Consider the following 27,908-nt stretch of genomic DNA (forward strand, 5'->3'; position numbering starts at 1 on the left):
TTAATAATGTGTAAAGCAATACTGTTTGTTTTCTGGTACATCTTCTGTTACTATTAAATTATAAGGAGACTATAATGAACTTTGTGTGATCAAATGCTATGCTTCATTTGTATCTTGTTATATGACATACATTATCACAATTAAATAAATCAAATAATAAAAAATATCTTTTCGTGCTTTCAGTTAAACAAAGGGATTGACTGAACACTTCAACCACTTTAAAATTCTGATAAGAGGTATCTTTTTAGCCTTTTAACCACAAACTTAGTCATTTAATAAAAAAATACATTAAGCAGTCCACTCAAAATTTTAGTTTCTGACTGGTTGTCTGAGAGCAATCCCCTGTCAACTCTAAGACTGGTATCGTAACTAAATTTTTTAAGCCTCTGAAGCCAGGAGGATACAGATGCATATTAATTGTAACCTCAGTGGTAGAAGTGAATAAGTGTTTCTTTATGTTTATGCAGTTATCCACTTTTTGCGTTGTGACAATTATTATATAGAAGTTGAGAACAAAATCTGTGACAAAATTGTTTATTTATATACCATGATTATCTCCCTCTACGCTGCCTCCCTTGCCACTGTCATGACTCGTTGCGGTCTCTCCTGAGGTCTCACTGTGACTGTCCTCACGCTGATGACTCACGTTCTGCAACGATAAATGAATTATTATCTCTTTGTTAAACTTACTGAACAGTACAAGTGTGACTTGATCGCAGCAATAAAAATATCAAAGTCATATTAACTGCATAACTGGCACAACTTGTGCATAAAATGTTCCTAAAGATGATTAGATTAATTATGAGGTTCAGCTGACTGTTGGAATTACTGGTTAACTTTTTCTTAGTATTGTCACCAGTGAGACAATTATACTTGATACGCCCTGCACAACAGCATGGAAACATTAGCATTTTTAAACTCATTTAGATAATATTTTTTGTAACATAACTTTTTTTCCATCCAAAGCAAAAACTTTAACTCAAAAGTTAAACAGAGTTATCAAGGTAACATTTACATTAGTCAAGTAGGGGAGTCAAGAATTATCAGAAGTCAAGATAACCTTCGACAGTATGGTTAGGTCACAAACCTGTTACCTAGAAACTGTGAATACCATTTTATTTATAGATAATCAAACAGTTAAATTTTAAGGGAAGCATTTCTGAAACAGTAAAAACTCTCACCATCTTTCCTTTTTCAAAAATATATTTACCCACAATGCCTATACAGACAAACCTGTACTTACAGACCACTTCTTACTAAAAACCACCTACAAATAATGTCCATTTTTGTGTCTCTCCCAACAGTGGTCTTTATATACAGGTTTGCCTTATAAGGTTAAAGCAACCGCTATAAGCTCATTTATGAATGTATAGTGTGTTAACTTCTTGCCTTTCTTAAAATGGTTTATGTTAGGTTTACAACATTCTACAGGATCCGAAGTTCACTCAGAAGTCGGATTTACAATATATTCATACACAGAAATACCCAACATGAACCTGCACCTTTCTATACATTTTATAACTACAATTCTCTCTTCACTGTTAACTTAAAGCACAGTTTTTACCTTTGGTTTTCGAAAATTTGGCCGCAATTTCTGTTTATGAAAGTAGACAATCGGAGACTATACCCAAATCTGTTAAATACAGTTTTATAGTACTACTTCATTCTTAATAAACCACAATAAGTCGTAATGATTTTCAAATATCGTTTAAGAAAAATCTCAAGTAATTATCATGAAATGAAATTTAAAATACAATAGTCAACAGTGTATCTTTTCTCCATTTAGGTGTACATTTCTATTTGTTTGAATATGATGCAAAATAATACTAGAAAGTTACAAAAACTCATGAAAAGGAACTCCTTAATTCAACAATTAATTACAGTAACAGGGGATAGGATATCAAAACAGGCTGCACATACTCATGAAGTTAACATATAGATTTACCATATCTCTAAAATCTTAACAATTTTTCGATGTTTTCACAGAGATTATAGTTTTCAATTTCACCTTTAAAGTTTATACATTAAACTCCCGACTGCACTATGTAGACTCTTTTTGTTGTTCATCATTTCACATGATTTTGAGTATCTTTAGATGTTAAAAAAAACACACAGCGACTATTTATATCTGAGAACATTTTGTTTTCAATTCTTTCAAAACAGAAGTGAATAGTTTAGCTCCAGAACATGAATATAACTGTGGACTATCAAACTGCGAGAAAAAAATGGCGCAAAAATAACTAAATCTACAGTAACTACTTGTTAATCATGTTCCTACAAATAGCAAAACATGTAAAGGAAAAGAAAAACATTTTAAAAAGCCAAACATACCAATGAGCCGTCTGTGTGATCAAGGTATTTTGCCTGTGATGATAACTGGCTGTATTGTTGGGTACGTAAAATGCTGTGTTGGCCATTTGTTGCATCCTCCATCTCCTCTGGCATATCGTTCAACGGTGATGGTCGACTCGGAAATGGTCCCTGAAAAAAAATGAGTTTGGTTGTGCAAAAGTGGATTTGAACTGATTTCAAGTAAAAATGATTAGAAATAAATTCAGTAAAAGTGATCTGAAATTAAGGTTTCGATGGAGGCCTTGAGAAACAAAAATCAAACAACACCAAATCATAGAAAGAAAGAGTTGTTTGACATGAAAATTGAACAGCATGTAAAACATGTATATTACTTTACGAAACAAGTGTCAGTATACTGATATAAACATTGAATTCTGGAAAAGGGCTGCCTAAAGGGGCTCCACTTCCGGACAGTTAAACGCCTTTAAAAACTCACCATTTTCAAAGAACTGTTACACATGTTCGTTTTGATGCATTTGCAATAGCGTGCGAGTAGTGAAATTTCGCATAACAAGGTGGAACACAGTTTTCAGCAATTGTTTATCTTTATTTCTTTACAAATGGCATTCATTTTCAAAGGCAGACAACTGTTCCCGATTATTTTAAGTACAAATGGCATTCATTTTCAAAGGGAAACAACTTTTTCCGATTATTTTAAGTAATCTTTGAGAAAAAGTTGTCTCTCTTTGAAAATGAATGCCATTTGTAAAGAAAAAAAGATAAACAATTGCTGAAAACTATGTTCCACCTTGTTACGTGAAATTTCACCACTCGCACGCTATTTTGAAGTAAAAATAGACTTGTGGAAACATTTTTCATTATTAAATATACATATACCACAGTCGACATTATCATATCATAAGACCACTGCATAATGTTTATTATTTAAACATGAATAAAAACTGCTTTAAAATGGGGATATGCAATGACTACTTTAGGTCTCCATCCTGGATATATGCATATTGATTGGCTGGAGATGGAGTCTTAAAAGACAGGCATTGTCATACTAGAAATGAAAAATTACGAATTGATAAATATTATGCACACAGTCTGGCTTTAAAATTAAATTGCTTTGGTTAAGTTTCAGTGGCTTGAATATTGTTTTATATTTTGCCGACTGTCAGTGCCACCTATATTGTACGACAAGCCAAAACAATCTGAATTTTGGTTCAGCTAAAATGAGTACAAAACAACCTTATCGGCCGATGTTCAGACAACATTATCGGAGATTTATAAGACTCTTCACTGAGATGGGACTTGGAATTAATAAGTAATGAGTCCGAAAAACATTTATTACTGGATATGTCATTATGTGTTCCCCATTGTCAAAGGCACATGTGGCATATAGTGTCTGAATGTTTGTCCCAAATATACTTTCAAAGGGTCTTCTTACAGATTTTGTTGGTATACTTTATTAAGTGAACATGACAATATATTGCTCGGAGTTTCATGTTTAATAATTATCTTTTGAGTTATAGTACCTGGCTAGAACTCAATCCTAGGAAATATTGAGATAATCTTTTATATATGGCCAATATCTCCACTGGATTAGATTGCCCGTCACAAATATTTAACAACCATTAATCTGACTGTCCAATTATTTTGACTAGTTTGACTTTGAATCTTTTATCACATTTACCATTGTCAAGCATTTGCAGGGGCATGTCATTTTACATTGAAATTGCACTTCGTTTTGAACATAACTACTGAAAATTGTGGTATTAATAAGTTTTTCTTCTCAAAACTTCAAAGTAGAATCTAATTAAAAAAAATATCTTTAGCAAGTTGATACTCACTTTTGCTCTTCAATTTTGCCATTTCTTTGGTTTCTTTCCTTTTTATCAATTGTGGTATTTTTCTGACAGTCCCACATGAATTCGATCGTTGTCCAATTATAATATACAGACAACAAATCTTGTACATGTGATACGCCAGATTTTTCAACATCTGGACAGCTTTGATAGTGAAGGCCATTTTTCGTAGGTGATTACTCCTAATGTTGAGCTTTATGTGCCGTAATTCCTACTCCGATCCAATTTGTTTACAACACTTGTTATCTCTGCCAACTCATTCCAAAGATTATTGTCTGTAAACTTGTATATTTTCCCAGTTTAATTTCACACAATTTACATTCATGTAGGCCGCCATTTTTCATGCGTCTACTGATCTAGATTAAAAACCTCTACCATACAGTTAAACTTTTATTTTTGGCAGCAGCAATTACGGACGGTCGGCGGGTAAAATGAAAATAAAAGTACTGAAAATGACTTTTATTTTTATTTTGTTTTGTCAAAAAATAGGGTCGGCGCTCCCGTAAACCAGAAAATTAAAAAATGCTGGCCTTACGCATGACAGTTTGTTAAGTTTATTTCAACCGATATCAACTAAATAGAAATGCTGTTTCCAGCTGCAATACTGGTAAAGGAATCACTGTCGCCGCAGATATTTCCTAATAGAAAAACTGCTGGAAAATGACACAAGTAAATAGTAAACTGCATGTGTTTCGAAATAATGCACTATTGTTAATAGAAATAAAATTCACAAGTGCCAACTGGTATCTGATAATATGGAACACTGTTGCCAACTGAAGAATTATGAAGAAGCTGCAATCCTCCTAATAAAACTGACATCAAAAATGACCCCAAAAAGCTGTCATATTGTGGCCTATTTAAGATAAAATCAATTAAAGAGGCTCTTCAATCTATGCTTCAATGTATGTCTCTTACTGTTTTAATTTACAACTGCCACTGTTTATAAGTAATTGCATAAAGTTTACAGTTACTTTTGAAAGAGATAAGCGAGTTCCTGTTTTTTGAAGTTATCGAGTCGGGAAGTAATCCGGGGCCTTCTGTGTGGCAGAATATCTGGGTAAATATTTGTCTCTTTATAGGAGAGTTTGGGTAAACATGCATAATCTTCAGTTGTCTTAAATCTTGAGACATTCGACTTCTGCTGTGCTTTTTGAATGGTACTTGACTTATTTGATAGTTACCTCAATGATTTTGCTTTTTTCGATATGCTGCTATCTGCAATTTTATGCATGTTTTTATCATCATCAGATAAGATTTTAGATTTTACTATTTTAGGATTTTTTCACTGCTAAGTCGTATTCAATTCTTGTTATTATTATGAAATTTATGTCATGTCAGGTTGGCTACATGGAAGATTTAAAGGGGCATGTCTCCTGATTTGTTTTTTTCAGACATTTAGAAGTCTAGAATTTATTGGTCACTAATTGCAAAACTGAAAAGTAAATAAAAAATAATTAAGTGACTTCTGGACAGGACAGAATTTATCCGCAAAAAACTCTTACTGCCTGTAAAATATATAAGAAACTACAAACTGTGTTAATTATGCAGTAAATTTTAAATATGAAGAGATGCTATAAACAGTGTTAGTCACACAGTAAAATTTGGATGTAGAGATGCAATTAACTGTGTTAATCAGCAGTAAAATAGAAGAAGTTAAGCTATATTAAATACTGATTTATGTGTTCTAATACTTCACATATCATGTTGGTTGCTATAAAATAAGTCATACTGAATATACTACTGTAAATTTTCATAAATAGATTGAAATATGACATAATACACTGCAACATAGAACTTAATGGTATTAAATGTAGGAATTTTATTGTCTGGAATCAAATGTTTATATTTTCACCAGATTGAAATTCCTGGAAAATTGATCAAAAGCAGTTAGAAGATTTATAGTAAAGTTGTCTGTATTAAACCCCAGGACATGTCCAAACTGAATATCACAAACATGGAACTAATTAGTGTAAAAGCTTTGCACTTAAAACATCAATTTTAAGAGCACAAAGTCAAAGCGACCAGGAAAAATGGCATCACAATTGCTTTGTTGTTATAGGTAACAATGAAAAAAATGTTTTGCTTGTTTCATAATTGCTTTATTTGAATTTCAGGAGGCACTTCCATTATAATACAGGAGTCAAATATATAATATCATGATTCTTTCAGAATTTTTTATTAGAACCTATTTCTTCTATGAAAGGAAGTGACCACTTTGTTCAGTAACAGTGACTTTCAAGGAGTTGCGTTTTAACAAATTTTCGCAGAAAACATTCAAGTTGAAAAATATCAAATTTATCATTGACAAAGATATCCAAACATTAGTTATTTACCGCTCTATTGAAGGCTTATAGAAACACAGTGTCAAACACAAAAGTACGACCCTACCCAGAAAACCATCAAAGTCAAATATAAGATTATTATCGAAAAAAATAATATTTCCATATATTATAGTAAATGAGGATATACACCATATGTTTTTCCTCAATCCACCTACAGCATTACTCACGGCACATATACTATAAATGTACGCATAAAGAGCAATTCATTGTCTTACCGAAAATCTATTCGGCTGTATGTCTACGATTAATAACTGTACTTGGTTAACTGATCAATAATAAGTGTATATACATATTAATCAGGAAATGACATTATTTTTGTGGTTTTTATTTTCTTATCTGATTAATAAAGGATTGAAAAAAGAATTTCTTTTATCATTTGTAGTGTTATATAGTACTGCAGGGTTAATCTGATAGCTGAAATCGGCCAGTTGAAATTAAAGCATCTAAGTTTGTATTGTCATGCCACAACTGCAAGGTCTCTCCTGAGGACTAACGTTAACCCACAAAATAATATTAAAAGTACTAATTGTATGAACCTTTTTCTATGTTAAATATAGACAATTGTCACTTTTAAATTAAGCATTACATTCAGAAAATAATTATTTGTTTGCTTAGTATGTAAGACAAACATCGTAAAATGTGTAATACCTCAATGACATTTTTATTGAGAAATAATTACCAATTTAAATGAGCAAGAATGAATTTAAATGAGTTACATCAAAGATTTTACCTAGCGAAGCTAAAATGTTAACAATTAGTGACTAACAGTTTTATTATGATGGTACTAATGAGACATTTAAATGATTATCTAAGGTTAATAAGGGCACATAATTTTAAATACTGAAAAAGTTACTTAAATGATGTAACATGTATAACGGCTCCCATCTTGGTAAGTTTCACAGTTCTTTGTTTGTCATCATCATAATAATCATCAACACTGCCACAACCACCATTATAATCATCATCATCATCATCATCATCAATGCCCCTGCCATCATCATCACCTTCATCATTATCTTTTTTTAAAATAATCAAATAATCACCTTTCTCATATCATTTTTCATCATCAGCATTTTTCATCATCATCATATATTTTGTCAGCACTTTTGATACTTTTTTAATTTAAGAAAAAATACGCAACTTATTCATCAAAAAAACTATTACATTGAATACATGCACACATAAATCTTCTAGTGATTATTCAAGCAGGTGATTGGTATTCTGTATTTAACGCTTGCGTCAATTAAGATTCTGTTTGTTTTAATTGATAGTTTCTGTGAAGTGTCTCCCTAAAGTCTTTGACTGATCGTTCTGATTTTTTGGCGATGACAGTTTCTGTTTAGTCATAACTGATCAATGTTTGCCGCTCAAACAATACATGTACCAATTATAAACATATCTTTTTGTCTATGATGAATGATGACAGATTTGAATATTTGAAATTATCCTAAGTTATTATTCTGAGGCACTATGTTAAATGTTTATGCTTTGTTATGTATTTTATTTACATATTGAAATGGTAGACAATTCCGACAATGTAGATAAGGAATTTCGGAAGTACAATATATTATCGTATTATTAAAGAAATAGCTAGCTCTCTAAATGATCAAATACCATATGCAATTTGTTTTAATCATTTTTTCGGCAGTTGCCTATTCATTAGATACAGAATAGATAAAATAGTTGACTAGTTATCAGATTTTGTCCTCATTAGAATATGACACTGTTTTAACTGAATTCTCATGCTTAATTTGTGTATTTATTTTAAGGAGTTAAGAGTAGTTTTATCAAAGTTTTGTAGCATACTGTAAAAGCACATATTTTCACTGGGTCAAAATTTAGCGAATTTGAAATTACTGAGTATGTTTATAGCGAAGTTTTATATACTAGCAAGATTGTAAAAAAAGTTATCCTGCTTGTTTCGAGTTAGATGTCAGTAAATGCTAAAAATGGTTAAGCAGTGCCCATAGACAAGTATGTTTTCAATGTATATCATAAAGATCGATTGCTTTTGAACGTACGAATGTTTTACTCTACCTCTAATTATCTATACTTATTATTCTTTAGTTATGAGAACACAAAACATAATAATAATGACTGTTTCTATTTGATTATGTTGAGGAAGGTTTGTGTAATGGTGAGATTTTCTGGAGTTTTATTATACTAATGGTTGATATTTACGCGAGGATTAATGTCTGCGAGTTGAGGGGCCTCGCGTATATAGCGAAAATTAAACCCTCGTGAAAATTTCTGCTTTAATTCCAGTAATTAAGCCATTATTTACACACATTCAATAAATCTTTCCTTTCCATGATAAAATGATAATATTTCAACAATATTTATTTCTAAAGCAATATCATATGTAAGCATTCAGTTTTACAGGAAGTGGCTAATAAAGTTACTACACAGAGGTAAATGTTGACAAAAATGTCATTAAAGTGGGTGAAAATGGCAGACATCAGATGACCGTTGTTAATGGCTGCAATGGTCCATTTTTCAGAATGTGTTCTTTTGTAAAATTACACAATTGTTGATGGTCACTCAAGTGCAGCTGACATTCAATGGTTTGTTTAACTACTACCATTTCAAATTGCGCCAAAATTAGCTAATGATATGACTTTAAATCGTGATTGAAGGAGAGATGGTAAAATGATGCGACTATTCAAAATCATCACGGAAAGAAATTGCCGTACTAAGCTTTGGTCACTATCGATGTTTTCTCTTTTGATTTTTAAAAATAAAAAGATTGGCCTGTGATTTTTCTTTGATACAAAATATAATAAACATTGACCTATTCTATCAGTTGATCTAAATTTGTAGGGTATCGAATATACCTCTACGCAGGCCTGATTGAATTTTAAAGACCCGTAAACACTGGGCTTTTTTGTACATGTTTTGAAAAATCATCGTCACCCTATCACGTCTTAGAGATACAGATCAGAACCGATCAAGCGCTTATTACAATTGATCAGAGTGATAATTATTTGTAAACAAACTTTTTGTCTTTAATTATATGTCAATACGTAAGCACAGGGCTATCGGCAATGTCAATCTATGAGTCGTTTGCGGTGGGGATAAAATGTCTTTTTAACACAGTTGTTGGTGCTTTATGTACTCATACGATAAGTTCATGTGCTAAAAGATTCAATACCTTTATCATCAAAGGAAGTCCATTATGAAATAGACACTACTGTTCCCTTAAACGTATAAGTGCTGGCTTTTTGTAAAATGTTTCAAAATTTAAATATCGACATTACCGTAATTTTTACATTTTTTTGTATTAAAGAAAACTTGTTACAATTTATTGATTTTTAATCATTGCTAATGGACCAGAAAATGACAAAATTAGAGAAATTATTTGATATCTGTTAGAAGAAATTATTTTATTGCAACCATTGAGTATATATGATTACAATTTTACTTTGATATCTCTGTTTTTATGATTTCAGTAGTAGATTTCTTGCTATTTTATTGCATCCATGATACTTCAGTATCATTCTTTATAAATTATGAATAAAAGCTGTTTTTGTATTTTAACCTTTAGCCTGCTTGTGGCAAGTGATTCTGCCTTTGCAACCAGTGAAGACCAAGATCCCCTTACAGAAGAAAAAGGCCTGCTGCGTACTCTTGCTGTGTACATACAGCGTATATGATGCGTACATGATGTGTACTGAAATCAAGGGCTTTAAATAGTACGCAGGATATACACCGCACATACACCGATAGTACGTTTGTAGTACACTTTTGACATGCAAATGAGCTCTGCCGCGTACTACTTGCTGCGTACATGCTGTGGACTACATAGTACACAGGATGTACGCTAGAGGAATTTAGTATGCGGGAAATAGTACGCAGCATGTACGCGGCACATACACTTTTCACATGCAAATGAGCCTGCGGTGTACTACCCCTGCGGCGTACATGCTGTGTACTCCTGCGGCGTACATTCTGTGTACTCCTGGCCCGAGTCCTGCGGCGTACATGCTGTGTACTCCTGCGGCGTACATTCTGTGTACTCCTGGCCCGAGTCCTGCGGCGTACATGCTGTGTACTCCTGCTGCATACATGCTGTGTACTCTTGTGGCGAAACTGCTGTGATAATGTAAATTCCTTACCCCACCAACTTTCTTATGCAAATGCTGATCATTTGGACAGAAAAAAACAGAAAAAAGATAAGTGACATGCATCAATAAGTATTTACCCTTACCAAAATAATGTAGATTGATGCTATCAAATAAATTAGTATGCTTTTCTTCATCTACTTTTCAATGAAATAAATCAATTTTTGTAGCATGTAATTTGGTAAACATCTGAAGAAAATGGCGTAACTGCATCAAGGGGAAACAACTTTAATGCAACTAAATATAAGTGTTATAAATTTCGAAGTATCTGCAGTGTACATGCAGTGTACTATTTTCTTGTACAAGTCCCTCCTGCGTACATGCAGTGTACTCCTTAAATTTTCAGAGTCTGTGCTGCGTACTTGAAGTGTACTAGTGACCTCCTGCGTACATGCTGTGTACTCGTCGAAATAGTACGCGGCATGTACGCGGCATGCGGTGTATGTAAAATGTACTCCTCTGGCGTACTACTGTGTTCGCGGCATATACACAGCAAATACGCAGCATGTACGCCACAGAGGCTTGCTTCTGTAAGGGTCCGCCTGCACATCTGTGCAGACTGATCATGGTCTGCACTGTTTACTATTCAGTCAGTAAATATTCAGTGAACACCCCTTCGAATAATAAATGGTACTGCAGTTACAGGCAGTTTATTATTTCAAAATAGAATTTTGATTCAGATAAGCAAACTGTTTTGTTGCATTTGAATGTTTCTATGTTACCGTATGCTGATAAATATGAAACAATAAGATTTAAGAGAAAGAAATAAATGCAAACCTTTTCTTTGGCTGTCATAACCTTGTTGTCACTGCTCGAGAAGCTGTCGCCATCTTCGAATGAGAAACTCACTTCCTTCTTATTCTTTGATTGAACTGCTTCAGGATAGATTTTGTCATTGCCAAGTTGCTGTGGTGGGGCAGATGGCTTTGTACTGCGCAAGGTTGGGATTCTGACTTTTGATAAAGTGTCACTTTTACCACACTTGTGAATGTCTTTCCTGCGGATAAGGCAAATCACTGTAATTATTGTGACAGACAATAAGCACGTGATGCAGACAACAGTTACCACTATGATTACGTAACTTTTGCTTGCACCGTCCCCAGTTGAAGCTTTGTGGGTAACATTGGTATAACGTAGTGTTACTGAAAGATTTTCTTTCACTGACAACTGTGGCTGGCCTTTGTCATAAACAGATACTGAAAGAGGATACACTTTGTCTTCAGTTAAATGAATGTATTTCACGATGAATAGTTTCCCGGAATTTGGGTCAAGGGAGAAAATACCTTCATTGTTTCCTTCTAAAATGAAATACACAAGTTTTTGATTAATTCCTACATCTTTGTCTTTTGCATTTAATGTTGATATCGCTGTATCTGAAACTTCGTTATAAGCTATTATACTATTATTTTCAGCAGATGGGAAAATAAATTCTGGAACATTATCATTTATGTCGTCCACTTTGACAACAACTCTTACTGTGTTATTCAGAGAAGGAATACCGAAATCTTTAACTCCGACTTCAAAATTGTAGATACTTTTATTTTCCCGATCAAGTTCCATATTGGTTTTGATTTCTCCATTTTCTAGAACGTCAAAGGGAACTGCATATATGCCACCAGTTTTGTATTTGTCAGGTAAATAATAGACAACTTTTCCATTATTTCCCTGATCACCATCAGTAGCTGTGACTTGATCTACTTGCGTATTGGATTCCATTCCTTCTTTTACTCTGAATTCATAGAGTTCTGGTTGAGTAAATTCTGGTCTCATGTCATTGATATCAATCAAATCAAGCCTAACCGTTGCTGTGCTAGACCTCGGTGGTTTTCCGTGATCCACTGCGATAACTTCAAAAATTTTCTCAGCAGATGCTTCTCGATCTAGTTTAACTTTTGCACGAATAACGCCAGTATTTTCTTCAGCTTCAAATTCTTTTGTATTGTCAGGATGAATAAAATAAGAAATGCGACCATTTTCTTCAGGGTCATCTTTATCAAAAGCACTTACAGTCAAGATTTCGGCTCCATACGTATTATTTTCTTCAAATGACTTTTGATAAACGTAAGTACTGAATATCGGAGAATTGTCATTTTCATCTTTGATTTTAACTAAAAACGCTACTTCTGACTTTAAGCCACCACCATCTTCACACCAAACAGTCACATTATGTTCAACGATAGATTCACGATCTAGTGTATGCTGCACAAATACTTTGTAGCTATTTCTAGAATTTGAAACACTTTCTAATCCAAAGTAAGTGTTGTACAAATTACATGAAACTTGTCCATTTTCTCCTGAGTCCGTGTCTTCAACATTAACCGAAACAATTGCAGTGTTCTTTTTTGAATTCTCTGACACTTGAATAACATTTTCTGAAATTTTCGTTGCCCAGAAAATCAGACTGATTTTAGGTGCAGTATTTCCAATGTCTTCGATCGTCAAATAAACAGTTGCTGTTGCAGATTGTGGGGTTGATCCTTGATCACTGGCAACAATGTAAATTGTTTTATGTGCATTATTTGGTTCGTATTCAAGTTTCTGGGCTACAGAAAGCTGGCCCGAGATCTCATCAATAGCGAAATGTTCTAAAATATAATTTTCCTGCTGCCCGGCAAGTGCGTATGCAACTTTACCATTTTTACCAAAATCGGCATCTTCGGCCCTTAACGTTACTATTCCTTTACCAATAGCAATATCTTCTGTTACAGTAATATTCAGTATTGCATTATCAAACTTCGGTTTATTATCATTTTCATCTATAACATTTATATCTACTGTCAAAGTACCTGTTCTGATAGGTGTGCCGCTATCTTCCGCTAATATCAGTAACTGAAACTTATTTTGTTTTTCGCGATCCAGTGTTTTAATTAACTTTAAACTCAAACCTAAATTATTGCTATTGTCATTATTAATGAGAATTTCAAAACTTTCATTAGGTGTACTGAAAGGAGAAAATCTGTAAGACGTAATGCCATTGTTGTCTCCCGTATCTAAATCTATCGCAGATTTTAGGGGATAACTTTTATCTTCTGGAGTTGATTCTGATAAATTCAACACCATTTTGCTCGGATCAAATGTTGGTGTATTATCATTTATATCAATTATTTTCAAAGTAACTGTGATCGAAAATATATCTGCGTCTTTATTGGTAAGAACCTCATATTGAATGTCACACGTTTTCTGATTTTTACAGATAGTTTCCCTGTCTATGACTTTAGCTGTAGTTAATTCACCAGTTGTCTTATTCAAAAATACAATAGAATAATCGTCCTTGACAATTTGGAAGTTATATCCATTTCCGGTTCCGAGTCCTGATTCAGCGGCAATATTCCCAATGGGAGTTCCTGTTTCAAGCTCTTCAGTAATCTTGAAGTTGATCTGTGTCAAAGGAGTGTCTGGAGTCTGGCACGTTACCATGGAAACCATCCAGAGCAGAAAAGAAGAATACAATGAACTGTATATATTCTTCATTTTGCTACCCTCTGTATTTTTTCACGAAACTTTTATCTCATTTTTTCTCTGTCTTCAGCTCTTTTGAATTATCCAAACTTTCTCAGAAGATCACACACCTGAAAATATATATTTTTCTAAATTATCAATCATTTTCAGTCTTAAAACAACTGCAAAACAAATCATACTGGTCACACAGAAAGTAACTTGTTTATTCTAAAAATCTTTCCACATTCGCTGATACAGTTATAAAGTCAAGTTATCTTTTTAAAGTCCAGTTTTCAATAAAACTGAGACAGATTGCCAGATGATATACTACTTTATCTATTTCACACCACTTTTACTAAATTCATCTACACGGAAAAATTTCCATCCATCAAACTATACAAAAGAAAACAATTTCCATAAAAATTCAATGATTTCTTACTAAGATTTTTTCACTCTTATACGGTGAAAAGAAAATCTTAACATCGGAATGACTTCTTGATAAAACGCATTGAGTTTTGCTATATTATTGCAAAAACCTGTGAAAAAGATAACTAAATAATGCATCCTTTTACTTGTATCTGCTCTTAATCATGCCGCATAAACAAATCGGCGGACAGTAGATTACCATTAACAATCGAAGAACTCCACAATCACTAAGAGGACCAAAAGATAGAAGAGGTGAGTTAAGAATCTGTACAAAAGTCAGGGATTTGTGACAAATCTGAGAGATAACGCTGATTGACATTTATACAAGTTGCGATCCAAAAGCTGAAAAACGTGTGAAAACCATCGACAGGTGTACATAATAAAAGATAATCCAACGGTGACAAAATCTTACAGCAATATCTTTCCTCATTTAGATATCATATAAATTACAATCAATACTTTGATAGTCAACTGAAAATCCTGGACTTGTGCTCACAACAGAATTACAGACTGGGGTCTGTATTTTATGCGATCAGAGGTTCCTGTGATTGAAGAGAAGCCCTTTGGCCAATCATAATTATTGTTATTGATACTATATTGGTATAAGCCTTTCAATATCCAATATATCACTTAAACAGAATGATGATAAAAATTGAACAATTGGTCTCATGACATTAAAATCAGATGAAAGGAAGATTTTGAATTTCCTTTTACAAAGATGACCAAAGTCACCCCAGACACTTCTGCTTTTATGCTTGAAGTTTTAAAGTCATACCAAAGGTCAATATACCAGTATGATATAATCAATGTAATAAGCCATGGCATGTCAAGGTCGTGCTAAAGGTCAATATTTTTCAAGATGTGCAAAGTCAAGGTCATAACTAAGGCCAAGGTTAAAAACAAGGGGCCATGAAGGCCCTGTATCGCTCACCTGACCTACAGACCTAAAGATCATTAAGATTAACATTCTGACCAAGTTTCATTAAGATATGGTCATAAATGTGGCCTCTAAAGTGTTAACTAGCCATTCCTTTGATTTGACCCCGTGACCTAGTTTTTGACTTGATATGACCCAGATTCGAACTTGACCTAAAGATCATCAAGTTTAACATTCTGACTAAGTTTCATGAATATACAGTCATAAATGTGGCCTCTAGAGTGTTAACAAGGTTTTCCTTTGATATGACCTAGTGACCTAGTTTTTGACCCCAACTGACCCAGATTTAAACTTGACCTAAAGATCATCAAGATTAACATTCTGACAAAGTTTCATTAAGATATGGTCATAAATGTGGCCTCTACAGTGTTAACAAGCTTTTCCTTTGATCTGACCTAGTGACCTAGTTTTTGACCCCACCTGACCCAGATTTACACTTGACCTTAAGATCATCAAGATTAACATTCTGACCAAGTTTCATTATGATATGGTCATAAATGTGGCCTCTACAGTGTAAACTAGCTTTTCCTTTGATTTGACCTGGTGACCTAGTTTTTGAACCTACATGACCCAGATTCAAACTGGACCTTAAGATCATCAAGATTAACATTCTGGTCAAGTTTCATTAAGATTGGGCCAAAATTGTGACCTCTAGAGTGTTAACAAGCTTTTCCTTTGATTTGACCTGGTGACCTAGTTTTTGACCCCAGATGACCCAACATCGAACTCGTCCGAGATTTTATTGAGGGTAACATTCTGACCAAGTTTCATTAAGATTGGGCCAAAAATGTGACATCTAGAGTGTTAACAAGCTTTTCCTTTGATTTGACCTGATGACCTAGTTTTTGATCCCAGATGACCCAATATCGAACTCGTCCAAGATTTTATTGAGGGTAACATTCTGACCAAGTTTCATTAAGATTGGGCCAAAAATGTGACCTCTAGAGTGTTAACAGTCAAATTGTTGACGACGGACGGACGGACGACGGACACAGGGCGATCACTAAAGCTCACCTTTGAGCACTTCGTGCTCAGTTGAGCTAACAAGGAATGGAAAATGAATTATCAATGGCATAAATATATTCTATTTTTCCATTACATGCTGAAACATAAATTGTAAAATGTTAAGTTAAAGCCATCTGAATGGGAACCGAACGGTTCTGCAGTTAACAGAAATAACTATTTCTCCTTTTGCATGAGAAAATTCCATAAAAATCTGCATCGATAAATGGATCCATGGGCGTTTAGAATGAGTGTCACGTAAATATCTTACAGGGAATAATAAAATAGCGTTTTTCACCTTCTATAACACACATTGTATGCTTTTACGCCCCCTGTACTCTTAAGGTGAAAGACTGTCATGTAAAAGTCAATAATTAAATAAAGTTCTATTTGCAATGAAATCAATGTGAAATAAGATTGTTTCTTAAACATTTGTATGAAAAATTATAGGCAAAATAAATACACATGTTTTAATACACAGAATCCATACTGAGTAAATTAAAAGGCACTTTGTGTGTCAGAAAAGTTCAGCAATACAAAAACATTTTCTTTTCAAATAAGCATAATATTTATAGGTCAGGCAATCTGACCTGTCGCATAAATACATTATGAAATTCTGATATTTTACTCTTTTTTAAATATTTTTTACATGTACTGTTCCAGCAGGTCCTTATAAAACCTACAAACATCTTGATCACTCACAAATGGCCTTAAACTGTTTATAAAGGACTCCTGAAACAATGATAAACAAGGAGCTGCGTTCAATAAACGCTTGATGTCCCTGGTGGCATCCTTGTCAATACAAAGCAACCTAAGTCCAAAACGAGGTCAAGTTCAAGGTCAAGGTCAAACTGAGGTCAGGCGTTGAGGAATGGTCACAGGTTACATCTGCATTAGTATCAAGTCATTCTAGTTAGGGGTATTGATGCTAGACTACATGGTTAACCTCATACGGACAGACGGACAGGACAATCACTATATGCCTCCCACATCAGTAGATGCTGGGGGCATAAAAAGTTATTTTGCCAAGACTCATAACATGGGCTGTTTTGAGAAAGCAGGCTAAATCGATGATACGGGCTTTCATGAATAAAAACCATGAGGCCTAAACCTACTGAGACATTAATAAAAATATTGTGGCGTAAACTTATGACATGTGGTTCTTCTGAGACATTAATAAAAACTAATCCACACTAAAATACCTTTTTATATCCAATTAATTACAAAAATTATGAAAATAAAACATCATCTCTACGGGAGATCATTATCAACCAATAAAATCACCACCAGAAATAAAAAACTAAGCTTAAATCTATCACCGTAAAACCCTAGGGGTCTATAGTGGTGGTGGAAAATCGCAGATAATACCTAGATAATGCACTGGTAATTCCAATAATCTGAGAAAAATATCTCCCATAATCCACTTGTCAATATCACTGAAAACAGTACAGTTTTTAGCCTACCATATTTGCATACTTTTTCTTGTTGAAAAGAAAAAAAAGGAATATATGGACTATTAAAACTTGATGTTGTAATATTATGTATCATGCAGTAAGATTATCATAAAAGTAATTAAAGACATGTTGCAGTATCTTGTATCTTACCTTACCATGATTCCTGCTATTAATGTCTTTAATAACACAGTATTTTTAATAATAATAAACTACTTCAAAGGAAATTATGTAACTAGACGTCAAAAATAACTTTAAAAAATGCTCTATAATGTTACAGTTAAACACAGCTTGATCATCAGCGCTGACTCCAGCATTTTAATTAGTCCCCGGCTGTTTTCTTTGTATTTTCTCTGTCTGGATCATTAATCTGGCCGCTAGTGATTTTGCATTTGCAACCAGTGCAGACCAAGAGCATGCTGCATGATCTGCACTGTATTTGCTATTCAATTGGTAAATTTTCAGTGAACATCCCTTTGAATAATAAGTGGTACTGCCCAAATTCAATGATGGACCAGTCCATTTTAGAAATTTAGCAGGGTAATTTAAGGCTAAAAATCCTGGATAATTTGATCATTTTACTCATCATCTTCAGGCTTCACAATATCAGTATTTTATTGTAATTGAAAAATGATCTTTAATGAGAAGTGATTTGAAGCTACTGCTGTTAAACATTTCACTGATAATTTCCTTTATTTTCTAAAAACATTTTTAAAGGTGCATATCTTTAGTTTATACATAATTTATTTTAGGTTGATTATGAAGCAAGTTCTACAACTTAGATCAATCACTCGCGACACCTCATTCCTGATGGAATCCATCGCCACCAGGGTATGAGAGAAGAGGCCAGTTTCCCTTTTAATGCTGAGCGCCAAGCAAGGGAGCTACTGGTACCATATTTCACGTCTTTGGTATGACACGGCCGGGGATCGAACCAACAACCTCCCACACTCGAAGCAGACACTCTACCACTAGGCTATCGAGGTGGTTAGAGATGCATATCTTTATTAAATGTATACAATAAATAGTTATTGATATTTGAAATTATTAAGCTGAATCTTAAGCATATAATCTAACACATTTTTCTTACGCAATTAATTCCAACATTTTCATGAGCATGTAGCAGTATCCAGAGCCAAAAAGAAATCTTGTACAGGCACATCAAATGAAACTTGGTAGGAGATTAAAAAAAATCAAAAAAAATCGCAATACCATTTTTTAAATGTTAAGGAAAAGCAACCACTTTAAAAAGGAATACTTTGAAACACAAACATTTTGTTATCGCTGATGACTTTGATAAAATTTCAAGTACCAGCTGTGTTGTGTCGACTTGAATGTCGGCAGCGCGATTTGAAGAGCCCAAAAAGTACACGTTTTGGACCGCTTGTAGAGTAACGCAAACCCATCTGTCATGTAACATACATGATTGATAACCACATAATTTCATAACTATACGACAGTGATGCATCTAGTAAAGATCGAAGGAAAGTTAAAGATGAAAGATTTTTATCTTACTTTAAATAATCACATTTAAACAATATAAAAAATTAAGACAGATTTGTTATAAATTTATGGGATCAAATTTAAATGAAGTAATTTTTCATAATCTATAATACTATGATACATGTTTACCATTACAAGTAAGTGAAACAAAGCATAAAATTTATGCAGTGGTAAAATTTACAAAATTTTATACAAAAAAAAATCACAAAATCATTAAAAATATGAAAACAAAATACAGAAAATATGAAAAGCACAGTTTCAAATACTTATTTAAATCAACTACCTCTTGACACAAAATCCAGTAATTTTACCATAAAGTCAAGTCCAAATTAAAAACGGCACGAACTGAGATGGAACAAGTTCAGAAATAAAATTCCTGTCACAACTTTGTTATATCATAATGACCACATTAATTAGTCATGATTACAAGTATGTTAATTGCCAACAATCTTGTTAAATCTGTACATTGTCTCCAGGAAGGTTCACATGTAAATCGTAAACTTTACCACAATTCTTGTTACATCTCACGAATATCCATCGTATATACAAGTTAACATTAAACAGAAAGTTTCCCTGTTGTTGTAAAAATAAATTTTGAATTATAAAAGCGTACATGTTGAATCAAAGCACAAATTAAGAAGAAATCAAAAGGTTTCTATTACGTTTTCTTTATGACGATACCTCTAATGTTACGTTGCAGGGATGTAAATATCGGACCCACCTTCCTATCTAACACAGATTTTCTTGTTTTTTTCATGATATCTGATACAAGTAATGCAGTTTCAATTTTATAATTCCCAAAATTTTGCAGTTTACAGTTAAGAACAGTAAATTATACTTTTTTTAAAAAAAGAAAAGTTATTTCTTTTCATGAAATAGAAGTACAAAGTCACTGTCAGCATTTTTTAAAAAAACATTTTAATGGACATGTCTGCTTAACTGTTAAAAAGGTCTAAAATATTATATTTAAACAGAAATTACATAGCAAAATATTTAAACCATGTCATGACAAAACATGTATATTAAGATATATTAAGATTTACTTAACACAATGAAGTTGAAAGAAACAGTGTGCATAGAAAAGAAGTATATAGGTGATATCTTTCGTTATGCATTATTAACGCAATATTCTGTTTAATCATGTCAGAATTTGAATGAACGAAAGTTACAGTAACAGAAACGGAAAATTCATAATCGGTTAAAAACCTGCAAATCGAAAAACCTACCATTTTTGTAACAGTGCATTTCACTCCCATAAGGACTGATCAAAACAATGCAATTGCCGATAATCAAGTTGAATGAAAATTCTGTAGAAAACTGACCATGTTTAAACTGAGAATACACACATATTCCAAACTCAAAGCAACATAATTTGCATTACATTTTATTCCTTACTCCATTAGAACTGAATCCCCTCCTCTCGTACCATAAAAAAAACCTTCCCTTATACGATAAAAACCCTTTCTTTTCCACCTACTGTATTTATTGCACAGCATGAATCATACAGTAAATCTATAATTGGTTAATACAAGAAGCTAATCAACTAAGATTATCTTTTAATCTCATTACAACCCAAAGCACCTGAACAAGATTATGATATTAATCAAAACTTAATAGTTTAAATCGAAAATTTGAAAAGAGCATTTAAATTGTTGGATAATTTCAATCTCAAAAATTTGTCACAATTTTCAGACTTCAAGGAAAATATGGATACCTTGAATTAGAGGATTTAGGAAAACTGTCCTTGAATTAGAGGATTTAGGAAAACTGTTGAAATCTATGAAAAATTGTGTCACAAATCAGAATCCTCTTCAATACTTGTGTCAATTTTAGATGTCAACCAAATCAAAAGTTGATTGGTTTAAAAAAAGGTAATCAAGAAAAGTGTTGATTATGTCAAAAAATGTTAAGTCATTTTAAAATGGTCAACAAAAACTAATAACAAACAAATATCAGAATGTGTCTGTTTAAATTTTGGACATTAACACATAACTTTAAGACCTAACTGTAAAAACTTTATTGTCTATTCAAAAAAAAGAGAAAAAAAATGTAATTTCCTCTCAAAATCTGACTAAATTTTTACCCCATTTTTCCTAGAGAAATAGAAAGACAAAGCATTTGGAAGATTTTACCACCTTTATGTGAATTTCGAAGTTAGGAAAATAATATCATATTAAACAAAAAATTAACAAAAAAACCCATAAAATTTGCATTCAAATTAACAAGAGCTAAGCAAGTGCCTGCTGGTAAAAAAAAACAAACTAACTTGATGTGACAATATTACAAGTCTGACATACAGTCAGGGCAAAAAAGCACACTAGATTTTGCAATGTTTAACAAAATCTGCCAAAACAGAGACATAATGGTTCTTGTTAACATACAAGAAATTACAAGTAAACCGTGAACAAAGTCGCACTTGTTTATCGTAATCGCATTCATCTAAGATTTGTTACACAAGCAGCATGGGTCGCAACCACTGTCGAGTTTCAATTTGGATTTCTATGAAATTTGAATAAATCACGATAAAAATACCAAGTTTCATACAGCGATTTTCTCACCTGACTCTGAATTTTGAAATTAAAAAAATCTGATTTATGGTGAAAGTGAAAGAATTTCGTTACTAGTAAATGTAATAAATTGAGCATAAAATTAATGATGTTCACCTTCTCATAATAATTTACATTAGCTGAAATCATTCAATCAGAAAACGCATTTATTAAAATGTAGCGAGATTTTATTTCAATTTCATCAAAACAAGTGGTTAATATAAGTTACTTCTTTTCTGCATAATCCAACTTTTGCGAAAAATTTTGAATCCTTCAACAATAACAGTCCAATTCAGAATTCAAAACAAACGTATAAGGAAAGTTACAAGTAGCGAAAAGTACTGCAATAAATTGGGGAAAGGTCAAAAGGAAATTATTTGAAAATAGAGACAAATTCCTGTAAAACTACTGTGGGATGGATAACTACAGCTATCATGGTCTATCATACAGTCATTTGCTGTTCAAATATACCATATCTCACTGCTAAAATATTTCTGTTGTCACTCTCTATGGTCAGGCTCTTCAAAACGGAGGTACACTGCCGAGAACTCTTCAATATAGAGGTTGCCACAGTGGGATATTAAGACTTTTAAATGTAAAAAGAAACTGTCAAATGTATAATTTATAACACTCAAAACATTATGTATACCATAATATCAATACTGAAATATTTGTTGGCACTCCATTCATGCTCTCTAGAATGGAGGGACACTGCTGGAAACTCTTCAATATGGAGGTTGAAACAGTGGGATATCATGACTTCATAAATGTAAATCAAATGTTAGGTATATAGTTTTTGTTTTCCACTTGATAAAAAAAAATCTATTACATGAATTTAATTTTATTCCTAATTGTTACCTACACACTGTCTGAATATATTTTCATAAAAGGAATACAAGTTGACATGGCCTCTTAAAAAACATACTTTTTTGTGATCTAGCTTATAGGTAACTATTTCAGAAGCAAAGCATTTCCTTCGTAAGAAGTTATTATAAAGGTCTAATTGTCTATAGGAAATGAAGTAAAGATTGATGGACATAAGATTTGTACTTCAAGATGCATAAATCTAAAAAGCATTGTCCACTGAATGAAAAAAGTGACCGTCCATTTCATGGGAATGAAGGTGACAACTATAAATTTTACCCTGTATGAATGTTTAAATGGTACATCAGTTTATGAATGAAAAAATTCACCCCATCTTTCAATAGGATGTACACATGAGGTACCGCAAACAGCAAAGAAACAGAATCGACATTGTTTGCACCAAAGGTCAGGGTTAGTGCCCACACTGAAACCCTATAATTTCATGGGCTCGCCGACTCTCCAAAAACCCTAATTGTGCAAACGCAAGTAAAGAAAAGCTACTGAAACTTTGTTAAATCAGTGTTCAAATTTTCCTTTAAAATAAGTTTTTGTTATTTATTTGCATTTACACAATTGTGCTGATTGTCCTCCTATAATTTGTACAGGAGACCAACAATTAAAAAACAAAGCCGTTAACCTGTACTTAAGAATAAGAAATTAAATGCTCTAATGCTTTCTATTTTATAAACACAACAATCTGTAATAGAATATACAATATCATATATCATTTGTGACTCTTTGTTGATAATTAATATTTATTACCATTTCAGTTTTGCTTCACTTCACTTCAGGTTGTAATTTTAGTGCACAGTTAAAATCTGTCCTCTTTACAATTTTGTAAATTTTTCACTTTAAGGTTATTGCAAATTATTAACTTGCCACTGTCATTTCGTTTTCTGACTCTTTTCTTTGCCAAACTAATCACAATGTGAATTGCACATTTAAAAAAAGTCTGGAAGAAAAAGATTTACTATTCTGATATCTGAAATATTATGTAGTACAGCTGAACCTGCCTTCTTGGCAACCTGTGTTAAACAGCCTCTTGCCTTAAGCGACCAGTCAGCTAACTTCACTAACAGACATTTTGTTCATATTTCAACTTGTCTAATTAAGCAGCCACCTGCCTTACACAAGCAGAATGTGTTGTTCCCTTGGCTGGCTGTTTAAGGCAGGCTTGACTGTATTAATTACCTCTTTGTTCTAAGGAACCTATTTTCAGGTAATAATAATTATAATCTAAGATTTCAGAGTCCAAATCTTTAAATGAAAAGTACTTACTAAAACTTTCATCTTAGTTCCAGCATTGTTTTTACTCTTTTTATTAAGTACGATATTGAAAAACTGTTTTGCTGGGTCACTTTGTCTTGCTAATAATTGATATGTCATAACTTTGTCAAAAACAGATGGTTATCTTCAGTAATTACCTCATATATCAATTCTTTCATAACTTCATTTCATAAACTAGTTATTAATTTTTTTCTAAAAAGATAAACATTTTCAAAACTGTACGAAAAAATGCCCATTGGCTACTATCAAAAGTGATGTAAATGACAAAACAGCTATGTGATTAACGCCATGATTTATTGACAATTATAATATGGTAAACCCATTAAAATAAAGTTGTCACACAGGTTTAAAATTAAGATGACAAATGTACCAGAGTAAAGCATGCTTGTGCATTTTTCACAATGAAAACTGCATCATTACAGTGACAATGACCAGTGCATATATGTCACTTAATGCATGATTTATTCAAATATAAAACCTATCAAAAATGGACATTTTAAAATTTAATGGTCTTTAATGCTTTGGGACAATTTTCAGAATACCATTTCAATTCTTTATAAGCAAATAAAACTAAAGCTGTGCATTTGTCAAAATCATTTCCTTATGCAAATGTAATGCACAAACTGTACAGAAAAAAGGTCTTCCTTTTTTTAACTACCTCCCATAATCATCTATCTTAACTGTTTAAATAAAACTTAACAACATCTAAACATTTATGGTGCGACTTTTTACAGACATTTTGACAAAGAAAGTGAAGTCAGCTGTTTGTAAGATATAAATAAAATTGTCTTCAATTTATTCTTGTTAAATATTAAATATACTGGTAACACTATCTGACACTTTTCAGTTCAAAAAATACTTTGAATAAGTTACTTTTATGTCAATGAAATTTCAATTTCAGTTTTAATAAATATATTGTTCACTTTACTTAGTGTGTTACATGTTGTTGCCAAATGTCTTCCATAGGTTCTGTTTTAATAATTTTGATAGAATTTGATAAAATCAAATCTGTAAGAAGATCCATTGGTAGCCGTGTAAAAATAGTATTCTGTTCATGAGAGGTATAAATACAAAATTATAGCGCTGTTACAATTAAATCATAAATGACAATTACATTTTTTCTTGCTCATCATGACATAGTGTTGAGTAGTCCTCAATAATAACAATGTAAATTCATTAAAATGTAGGGAAAAACATGATTAGTCATGACAAAAAAAACATATCTCTGGTTAATACATCATTTATTACATGTTTTCACTGGGTTATAATGGAATATGTCAATGTGAAATTTATCTGGTATTTTCATAGAAATATCATTTTCACTACAAAGAAATTGTAAAATGGGTAAAAGTTAGTTAAAATTTAGTCAAAACATGAAATAAAAAGAAATTTTGGTTTGTTTTACATGTAGGAATAAAAATATCTTTCACACATGAACACTCTTATATTTTCAATGGTGTCGTCGCTACCCCACTTGTAAAAAATATTGCATCTGTTAGTAATTCAGATGAAGATATTTCCACCTTACACCAAAATAAAACAATTATCTCATATTTACTTACACTGAAAAAAAGAGGACAGATATCTGTTTTTTGTTGTTGTTTTTTATTTACTATTTTACTTCTTAAAAAGTACTGAAGACCAGAGAAAAAGCGTACTTTCAAATAAGTTGTAACTTTGTCCCTGTCACTTTTTTGACAGCCAATCAAACAGCAGAAATTCTTAAACATGCAAGGTGATAAAAGATACATAATTTTTATGATCTGTATTGACAATAAGGAATTCTGATGATGGATACCTAACTTGTGAACAATCGACACATAGATAATAAATACATCTATCAATTCTGTGTGTTTTTATTGATTTCACAAATGCATATGACATCCCTTGGACAGTGGCAGTCAAAAAAGCTATTGTGGTCAGTTTTGTCCACATGTCCATCTTGATTTGTGGTGAAATTCATCATACCTTCCTACATGTATACAGGTAACATAACAACATCAAAGAGATGTCCTAAAAATGTGATACTTGCTCATCTGTCAATCACTTATTTTTTGTGTGCTTCTTCTTAAAACTGTTGTTATATTTTTGTCCATAAAGCATTTTCAACAACCGAATAGTAAAAAAAAACTGTTCTAAGAATTCTCCCGATATTTATTTTTTTGCATTTTTACAACTGCTATATGTGATGAAAGGTCAATTCAAGAATTCTGTCATATATTCTGATAAAAACAACAACAATAAAATATCTTAAAATAAAAAAAGAAGAACAGTTCCTGAAAAAGAACATACTTTTTTTTTTATTTATGTTATTAGTGCTAACCAATAATAACTGATATATTTTATTATTATTTGACCAAAAATTGCATCATTCTGCTATGGAAGAGGCATCTATGTTAAAGAAAAACAAAAGACATTAAATGCACAATTTTCTATGCACAAGTTTCTTTCTATAGCAAAAGCTCTCAAGTATATTAGTTAAGGAAAACACGAGGACAATCCTATTGCAGCAGTCCAGAAAAACAGACCACAATTTCTTAAAGTCAAACATTGTGAAACTATATGAAATCAAGTCTAGTGTAAAATCAGAAAGTTCAAAAAGGTCTGACAGAATGAATAACTGTTGAAGAGTTCCGTAACAAAATTCTTAAGACATATAGTCACCCATTTAAACAATAGGTATCAAATAGACAATACAATGGAATAAGGCCAAAAACTAAAAGTAAGAATATATTTAGAAGAACAAAATAACCACATATGCATGATTAAGATTTGATAAAACATCCTGCATGTAAATAACTGTGTCAAATTTCTTATGTCTTTTAGCGATCTGACTGTTAGAACTTGCACTATTTTCTATGTCACCTGTCTTTTCTAGTATGAAATAACTGCAATTTATACACACTAAGCATTTTAGTTTCATTTTTGCCTGTAGCTGTATATATAAACACAAGTTTGAAAATATACTCTGTACTAATCAAAATCTTAACTGCCATTTCATAAACATTCTTAAAATTACATAATTTTCTATTTTTTAAAACTACCAATAAAGTATTTTTTTTATATTTACCAGGCCTTAGTTAATCCAAATCTTTCAACAGAAACACTCCTCTCATATGTAAATTATGTCCACAATATATTTTACTCTTCTTTTATGAAACTTTTTCTTCAAAATTCACAATTTCACGTTTTCATAACATCAAAAATATCTTTCAACGAAATTTCAATATCCTGTTCAATGTTTTGTTTGTATATATTCATTAATCATTAATCCATTATATTAATTACAAACGCATGCTGCCCTCTGTCACGTCCATAACGAAACTGAGTAGGTCCCTCGTGTCCGATTTGCAAAAATATCCAATTCAGGGTATCGTATAACTCAGTACACTATCCTATCAAATAGCTGTCTCATTTACAACTGATCTCTACTATAACGTTATAGCGAATTGTAAACACCTTGAGGCTTGCGGTACAGTGACCACGGTGTTATTACCTTACCTTTTGTCAACGATTTTTAACGTTATACAAGAACGAGCGTTCCACTTCATAGGTCGCTAGTATTATATTATCTGATTGGAAGATCCTAATGATTAAAGGAAAGAAAAGACGAAGATGTTACAACGAGATATATAAAGATGTTGAAATCTAATAGAAACAAAAGGAAACCCAAGATTTTATCAAAAAATGTTTCACACAATATGTTAAAACAACAAAATATTGCTTCAACAAATTTGATAACAATCTTCGAATAATCTTTGACACAGTTTTGTCATATGCTCACTGAATTTTAATGAAACTGAATTAAACTGATTTAGAATACTTCTG

At 32.3% G+C, this 27,908-nt stretch overlaps 1 protein-coding gene across 5 annotated transcripts in view; it reads right to left on the bottom strand.

Annotated features, from left to right (window-relative positions):
- LOC123556536 (protocadherin alpha-11-like) overlaps positions 1-27,570 on the bottom strand; it is a 31,934-nt gene extending 4,364 nt beyond the window's left edge. Inside the window, exons 1-5 of one of the 5 annotated variants that reach the window (XM_045347312.2) lie at positions 27,151-27,568; positions 11,404-14,195; positions 2,332-2,481; positions 1,565-1,594; positions 547-649 (exon numbers count right to left, since the gene is read on the bottom strand). In XM_045347312.2, the coding sequence (XP_045203247.2) occupies positions 547-649; positions 1,565-1,594; positions 2,332-2,481; positions 11,404-14,097 (2,977 nt within the window). In that variant the 5' untranslated portion in view covers positions 14,098-14,195; positions 27,151-27,568. Of the gene's footprint in view, positions 1-546; positions 650-1,564; positions 1,634-2,331; positions 2,482-11,403; positions 14,196-19,666; positions 19,957-22,158; positions 22,178-27,150 lie in introns of those variants that run through there. The other 4 variants (XM_053542768.1, XM_053542767.1, XM_045347315.2 and 1 more) reach the window with 4 other exon arrangements.
- Between the last annotated feature and the right edge of the window lie 338 nt (positions 27,571-27,908).

The sequence above is a fragment of the Mercenaria mercenaria genome, chromosome 5, assembly GCF_021730395.1.
Source record: "Mercenaria mercenaria strain notata chromosome 5, MADL_Memer_1, whole genome shotgun sequence".
In the NCBI taxonomy this organism is placed as follows: domain Eukaryota; kingdom Metazoa; phylum Mollusca; class Bivalvia; order Venerida; family Veneridae; genus Mercenaria; species Mercenaria mercenaria.